The following is an 8,082-nucleotide window of genomic DNA, read 5'->3' as shown; positions in this document are numbered from 1 at the left end:
TCTTAATAATAACATTATTTTTAAATTTAAATTTTTTAAAAAACCTAGAGATAGCCACGTTTGGTGTTTTATCGTTTATCATCCTGAAACATTGGCAGGGCAGAATGATTAAATGGCCCAATGCTCCTCCTCCTCCTCCTCCTCCTTATCATCATCATCATCATCATCATCATCATCTGGCAAGACTGCCTCTAATTTAGACTGGTCCCCAAGATTGAGGGACTATCCCCAAAGAGAAGCATTAAATGCAGTACATAACATGAAATGAAAAGGCAATGCTCTGGGCCTGATCCGCTGCGCGAGTGCTGCCCTCTGGTGGACAGGGCTGAGAAGTGCAACTCGTTAAGCTTTGCAAAAATGGAATAACAATGAAGCAAATGCTTTTGGGGCGTTTTAAATGGGGCTTTGGGGTTTGTTTGGTTTTTTAAAGGTGTGGGAGGCTGGAATAAAAAGAAGTAGGAAAATCCAGGGAAGGATTGCTAGAGACGATTTGTCTAATGCAGGAATCTATATCTATATATCTATCATCCCTCCAAACCTTTTTTATTTTAATTCCTGCTTTAGGATAGATAGCTAGATATGTATCATCCTTCCAAACTCCCAAATATATATATATCATCCTCCCGAACCATTTTTATTTTAGTATATATACACACACACACACACACATATTAAGGTAGGAATTAAAATAAAAAATAGTTTGGGAGGATGATACTGTATATATATTTAGGAGTTTGGGAGGATAGTGCATACCATATATATATATAAAATAAGGCAGGAATTAAGATAAAAAAGATTTATGAGGATTATATATATATATATATATATACACATATACACACACATATATATGGGAGTTTGGAAGGATGATACATTATCTATCTATCTATCTGCATATAGTTATATTCTAAGTCAGGAATTAAAATAAAAATTGGGAGAATATATATATATATTTGGGAAGATAGAATATATATATTCTAAGGAGGAATTAAAATAAAAAAGGTTTGGGAGGATGAAAAAATAAAAGAAAGTAGGAAAATCCAAGCAAGGATGACTAAAGAAATTGATTTTTCTAATGCAGGAATATGTGCATCTCTCTCTCTCTCTCTCTCTCGATATATATATATATATATTCCTAAAGCCTAAAGTAGGCAAATGGAAGGAAATACTGTTAGAGAGAATGGCTTTTCCTTGTCTTTCTCTGCTGCCTGGAAGAAGGAAGGAAATAATTAGGGGGAAAGTTGCAAATAATGGGGCAAAAAGGCAATTAATGGGGGGAAATAACAAAGCGATCCCTCTTTTCCTCCACCAGGTGGCGCCCGAGAGAAATAAATGTTCCCAGATTACCGTAAATATCCTAAACTAGGTTCACGTTTTTCTTATTTTACTCCCCAAAACTAGAAGCTTCAGGTGTAAAGGCGGCTATATAGATAAAAAAACCACTTTTTAATAATCTTTAGGGTTTACCGTATGAATCAGAAAAGAGGCGCATATATATTTTAACTGCGCTGGAAACTACGGTTATTTCGCCTCCCATTGGATTGTCTGTAGCGGCATGATTGGCATTGCCACCGGGCGAATGAACTCGTACGAGACAGAGAGGAGGCGGAGTTCAGAAAGAAGAAGGACAAACCCGGCTCCTGATTGGACAGCTCCCGCTCTCTGCTCTTCCAGAGTTCGAACGCAGGTGATGCGGAAGAACACCGCGCGGCAGCAGGAGAAGACGCTGATTGGCTAAGACGCGACAAGCGGAGGGCGGGGGCTGCATGTTAAGTAGCCAACGGGAGCGCTGATTGGGCGTTCCATGGAGGGCAGACGGAACGCTACTGATTGGTTCCGGCGCAACGTTCTACGGAGGCGGAGCCTGCATGTTAAGGAACCGTCTAGAGCGCTGATTGGATACGGCGCGGCGTTCTACGCAGGCGGAGACTGCATATCAAGGAACCTCTAGAGCGCTGATTGGCTAAGGTTCAATTGAGGCGGAGGCTGCATGTTAAGGAACCCCTAGAGCGCTGATTGGCTAAGGCGCGGCGTTCTATGGAGGAGGAGGCTGCATATTAAGGACCTCCCTGAGGCGCTGATTGGCTAAAACGTGCTGCTGGCTGAGGCGTCCCTGGAATTGGAAGCAGGTGGAGGCCCAGGATGGTGGCGGGGAGTTCCGCAGGTCTTTTCCGGCGCCTTGGCGCGCTGAGTGGGGCAGCCGCGGTGGGAGCAGCCGCCTATGGAGCCCACGGTGAGCGGGACCCCGAATTGTATTGGGAGGAGGCAGCAGCAGCAGCCACTTTCATTGACTACTGCATGGCATCCTGGGATTTGTAGTTTGACACCAAAGTACATTGTCAACAGGTTTTATGAGTAGGTTCTCTCTAGGAATCTCTAGGTCCTCCAGTGCAACTCTATGGTTTAACCAAAGGCCCTAGAGATTCCTAGAGAGGACAGTCCACTGCGCAGCTCTATGGTCGATGTCTGGCAGATGTTGACCATAGAGTTGCCCTGGAGGCCCTAGAGGTTCCTAGAGAGGTCAAAACCTGTTGAGATAGCATTGGGTTTCTTTGGGGCTTCTTTGCAGGAGACTCACTTGCTTCGTTCTTCGTCTTGGGAGCCTGCCTTTCTCCCTTGGAGGAGGAGGAGGAGGATTGGGGCCCCTCGTTTGGCTGTGGCCCTTGCCCCCTTTCGCAGGCGCTTGGGGTGGGTCCAGTCTGCCTTTTCTCCTCCACCAGCCTTTCCTCTCTCTTTCTCCCCTCCTAGGTTTGCGCCGGAGCGACCGAGACGATTACCTGAAAGAGGTAAAGCCATCCCTCCGTTTTGCGCCGGGTTCGTCCTTGGAATTGAGGGGGAAATAGTTGCAAATAGAAGGGCCCCCTCCATGCAGAAGACGCACAGAGAACAAGGCTGCCCAGCCAGCGGCGCTCCCTCCACATTCGCTGGGCTTAAGGGCGAAGGACCCCCGAATGCAGGAGAATCACCAGTTCTATTCTTTTTACCTAAGGGGACACCTCTCTAGGAACCTCCAGCGGAACTCTATGGTCAACATTTGCCAGACGCTGACCATAGACTTGCACTAGAGGAGCCACAGATGCCTGGAGAAGGGTTTTCTCTAGGGACATCTGGGTCCTCCAGCACAACTCTATGGTCAACTTCTGGCAGAGTTGCGTTGGAGGACTTAGAGATTCCTAGAGAAGACATTGATCAAATCTGCCAAAGCCAAAGGCGCCAATGTGGATTCTATGAGGGCAGACTGTACAGCCAAGGAACAAACACGCAGCAAAACAGACCAGGCCAAAAACGACTTCCTCCCCTTCTTTCCTGGACATAGCTGCCATTTGAAAGAACTTATTCCTTCTATTTAAATTGTATTATTATTATTATTATTATTATTATTATTATTATCCATCTTTATGGTTGGCATTATTGTTACTTTTATTAGTCCCCCCTCCCGCCTTTGTTAGCTAACATTATTTCAATTATGGCTTTTCTCTTACTTCCTTTTTCTAATATAATTCATATATTTCTGACTAAATGCAAATCTTAACATCTATATATCAACTCTGGGGAGCTGGGTTCGAATCCCTGCTCGGCCGTCACACACTCTCAGCCCCAGAAAGCCCCATGGTAGGTTCACCCTAGGGTTGCCGTAAGCCAAAACAACTTGAAGGTAGAGAACAACCACAACAAATTGGGAAGTCATCAGTGGAGGGACTACTGTGGCTGCTAAGGTATCCCTGTCTCCAAGCTCTCCAAGTCTGTCATAGGTTTCAGCACTGTGTCCAGAGGAGATGGGCAGCCATTCTGCCCTGGGTTCCACTTTCAAAGAAATGTCCAAGGTTCGGACCAAAATCCGGAGCTGATTTGCTTCCCTTTCCCATGGAAGCCAGCGGCCACTGCTGACAGATGGGGCATTGTGTTCCCAGCTCCCTCTGGATACAAACATGGGGCCCAGGCTGCTGGGTCTTCTTGCCCAGTCTGTACTTGGGAGCTTTGTGGAAGCAAAGTCCAACACAATTGGGGAAAGCTTGGTCTAGATCAGTGATTCACAAACTTTGGTCCTCCACATATTTTGGGCTTCAGCTCCCAGAACTCCTGACCACTGGCGAATCTGGCTGGGGCTTCTGGACACTGCAGTTCCAAACACCTATTGGACCACAGTTTGGGAACTACCGAACTAGATCATGGACGGAGTGCTAGTGCTTCAGTGTTGCACTACAACTCCCATTTGCCCCAAGCAACACAGCTAATATTTAGGTCTTGATAGGAGTTGCAGTCCACATAGTCTCCATACACAGATCCGCAGCGGCTCTCAAATGCGGTTTTCACAGCGCTAAAATGGAGATGCCAAGGATTGGATGCCATGCAAAGCAGGTGGCTCTAACCACTGAGTTGCAAGAGCATCCCATACTCTTCCAGTGTTGATTTTCCTATTATTATTATTATAGTTATCAGTATTATGGTGGTTCCCGCTGTGCTTCCTTCTTTTTCAGCTCTATGAAACGGCCAACAAGTATCACTTCTTGCACAGCCTGGCACTATTAGCCGTCCCCCATTGCCGATATCCCATGATGGTGAGTACGCATTAAAATTAAAGGGTGACCTGAAGGCACAAGATCTGGTTTTGGTCTCTTTTCTCCAAATGCTGCAGACTGGAGTTTTGAGAGCTTGAGAAAAGATGCCTTTTTGGACTGTCACTCCCAGAATCCCCCAGCCAGCTTTGCAAACCATGCAGTGCATGCAACAATTTAATGCAAGCTTCCAGGATCAAACAGGACCTGGTGCCTTTAGGGTATTTAGGCTCTAGCATTTCTATACAGAAGTATTATTTTCAGTGCTGAAAAGGTTGCTTGCTTCTTGTGCAGAAAATATGTTTTCGATACAAATAAACCATGTGTGAATTTGTGCAAAATTAGGTCCCCAGTTGCAGCAAATTTTTTTTTTTGGACTGTCACTCCCAGAATCTGGGAATCTGGGATTGGCAATCCAAAAAGAAGAACTTTCCTCAATCTTCCCATCATCCCAATGCTGATCGCTACTAAACATAATTCCATCTAAACAGAGGATGAGGAAGAAAAGGGAGGTGTAAAAATCTTTGCAGAAAGGAGCTTCTGTGTCAGAGGCCTTGTTAACTGCAAGTCCCAGCAGCCCCTGACCAGTGCTGAGGAATGCACCCGCACCGACTTTCCGTCGTTGATCATGTCCGCCACCATAGAGCCTTTATGAGCGATGGTTTCAAGTCCCGCTTTCCACTTATTCTCTCTCTGTTTCTTGTCTGTAACCCCCAGGAAAACCACCCCTATCGTCTATTTTCCTCGGTGGTCACTCTGACACAAACCCGCCAGATATAGTGCGGCAATTAGTGGGAGATCACAGACCCTCGATCACTGATACGCTGGCATTATTTGTGGCAACCGGGGGAAGTATCTGCTTGTTCCATCAGTGGCTTTTAAAGCCTCCTTAATTGTTAATTTTAATGGGTTGTCAATATCTCTGCTCCATGTTATATTTCAACCCTGGTTCGAGAGCAAGGGCTGTTTTATTTTAGAGGATGCTATCTTGTGTGTATGTGTGTGAGAGAGAGAGATGCTGTCTATTCCATTTAAGGGACTGTATATAGTTTTTAGTTTTTATTGTTTTAATGTTTTTAATTGCTTTAATATGTGAGTGTTTAATTGTATACTTTATGCTTTCATGTAACTTTTGTAGTGCTTTTAACCTGCATTGTTTGAAAGGTTGTTAGCCGCCTTCGAGTCCCATTATTGGGAGAAAAGTGGAATATAAATGAATAATAATACAGTAGTCCCTCCACATTCCTGGGGTTTGGGGCTCAGGACCCCCATGAAAGTGGGGAAACTGCAAAGAGAAAAATCACTATTTTTTAACCTCTAGGAATCTCTAGGTCTTCCACTGCAACTCTATGGTCAGTATCCACCAGACATTAACTTGCACTGGAGGACCTACAAATGCCTAGAGAAGTCTTTTCTCTAGGGGCTTTGGCACTGTACAGACTGGCAAAAAGTGCCGGCCTTTGGGCGGAATCATGGCTGAGCGTCCTGATGTTCGATGCCCTAATGCCACCGCCAGGGCGCCATTTTGGCATGCGCCAGTCCACATGGTGCATGCCATGATGATGCACCTCCAGTGCCGTGTCCAAATGGTGCAGCACCGAAGGGGCATCATCATGCCGCGCCCGCGCAGCTATGGCACTCTTTAGAGGATGCAAAAAGGAGCTGATTTTTGAGGCTCCTTTTTGAGCTCTCCAGAGGCCAGATCAGTGCCGCAGCGTGTGGCTGCCACAGCACCAATCCAGCCACTAAAGGGGTGGCTAGATGCCGCCTATCTGTACAGCCCCTTTATCACACGGGGAAATCAGGGGTTTAAACGGGCATTATCCAGTGATATTTCTGTGATCGCGGTAAAGATTCTTACACACACAATCACAATTAAATTTCCCCGTGAATGATTTGTTGCTGGTTATTCATGGGATAAGCCATCTTTCATCATGATCGTGTGTGTAAATCTTTACCACGATCGCACAAATATCGCTGGATGATGCCCGTTTAAACACCGAATTTTCCCCACTTGTGATAAACCCTAGGAGTCTCTAGGGCTTAGATCGCAACTCTATGGTCAACCTCTGGCAATCATGCTGGAGTATCTAGGGATTCCCAGAGAGGACCTACTAAATAAAAATCACACACAATCAAATCTGCCAAAGCCAGAGCTGCAAATGTGGGGGGCCAGCTGTACACCAAAACCCTCTGCCTTTTGTGTCTTCCAGGCTGGGAGCATCCTGTCCCTAGGAATGGGGATGTTTTGTGGCGCCTTCTATTACCATGCGCTCACTGGAGACCCGGTCTTCACGAAAGCGGCACCGTACGGAGGTGGACTCCTCATCCTTGGCTGGATTGCGATGGCCCCCTGAGACCCTTCCATACCCAATCCCCCAAATCCCCCAGTAGCCTTTTAATCCCAGCTCTGGACTAACCATGCAGGGATCTCTTTGACACTGCAAAATTAGTGCAATTTATAGTTTTTTGTGGGTATTTTGGGCTATGCGGCCATAGAAGAGTTTATTCCTGACTATGGATGCCAGCATGAAAACCTTCGACTTCATATCGCAGTTTAACTTCCATGGCTGCCTACTGTGGAATCCTGGGATTTATAGTTTGGGGAGGCCCTAGAGCTACACACTCAGAACAGCTCCTGCAACTACAGATCCCAAAATGCCACAGCATGGAGCCATGGGTGCTAGAAGCAACATGAGAAAGTCACCTGCAAGATTTGCAAGATCCTATGGGATCCTGGGATTTGCAGTTCAGGGAGGGGAATTTAGACAGCACTTCATCCCGAACTGCGTATCCCAGGATTCATAATTGTGGAGCGTGGAAGATCCCCAGGGCATTATATCTATTTTTTGGGTACTAAGAAGGGACACAATGCTAGAAGAATGAGAACCCATCCTTCAAACATCAGCAAGTGTGTGTTGGCTTGGGATGGAAAGAATGCAGTACAACCACAGTAACACACACACAATCTCTGTTGTAGGGTTTTTTAAATATAAATTTCCATGCAAAAAGGCATAACTTTCCACAAAATACAGTGGTTTTGTGGAAACCTCTTTCCCCTGTAAAATGAATAAATAAACAAATTCCTTAAGTTAAATGCTTGCAATGAACCGGAATAAAACTCCAGGATGCGAGAAACCATTGAAAAGTTGCAAAAATATTGCAATTTTTCATGCCAAAGGAGTGAAAATTCACTTTTTTCATTCATGTTTGCAGGATGGGACAGTTCACAATGATTTGGTTTTGGGAGCCGTTTTTAAGCTCCTCTTTGCACCTGTGTCTGCCCCTGACTTGAAGCCCCCAAATGCAAAATGTACCCACTTTTTGTGAGTCTTTTCTTTAAAAAAGATCAAAATATTTTAAAATCACAACAATAGCAGAGGATCTGCAAAGGGTAAGAATCATGTTGAATAAAGCCAGAATGGCGTTTGCAGAACTGGAATAATTTTGAAAAACAAATCAATGACTTTAATTGGCATTTAATTTAATAAACGTACTGACTCTGTTCCTAAATTCTCATTTGTTT

The 8,082-nt window shown here is 45.1% G+C and overlaps 1 protein-coding gene across 1 annotated transcript; it reads left to right on the top strand.

Annotated features, from left to right (window-relative positions):
• The first annotated feature begins 2,091 nt into the window (after nt 1-2,091).
• Nucleotides 2,092-8,069, top strand: TMEM256 (transmembrane protein 256). Its single transcript, XM_089481121.1, has 4 exons — nt 2,092-2,233; nt 2,749-2,786; nt 4,479-4,559; nt 6,770-8,069. Exons 1-4 carry the CDS (start codon nt 2,143-2,145, stop codon nt 6,911-6,913), a joined length of 354 nt encoding a protein of 117 aa, XP_089337247.1. The 5' UTR covers nt 2,092-2,142; the 3' UTR covers nt 6,914-8,069.
• The last annotated feature ends 13 nt before the right edge of the window (nt 8,070-8,082 follow it).

This window comes from Sceloporus occidentalis, unplaced genomic scaffold, assembly GCF_023333645.1.
Source record: "Sceloporus occidentalis isolate IW3139 unplaced genomic scaffold, rSceOcc1.0.p SCAF_14, whole genome shotgun sequence".
Lineage (NCBI taxonomy): Eukaryota > Metazoa > Chordata > Lepidosauria > Squamata > Phrynosomatidae > Sceloporus > Sceloporus occidentalis.
This window is presented reverse-complemented; position numbering and strand designations above follow the sequence as displayed.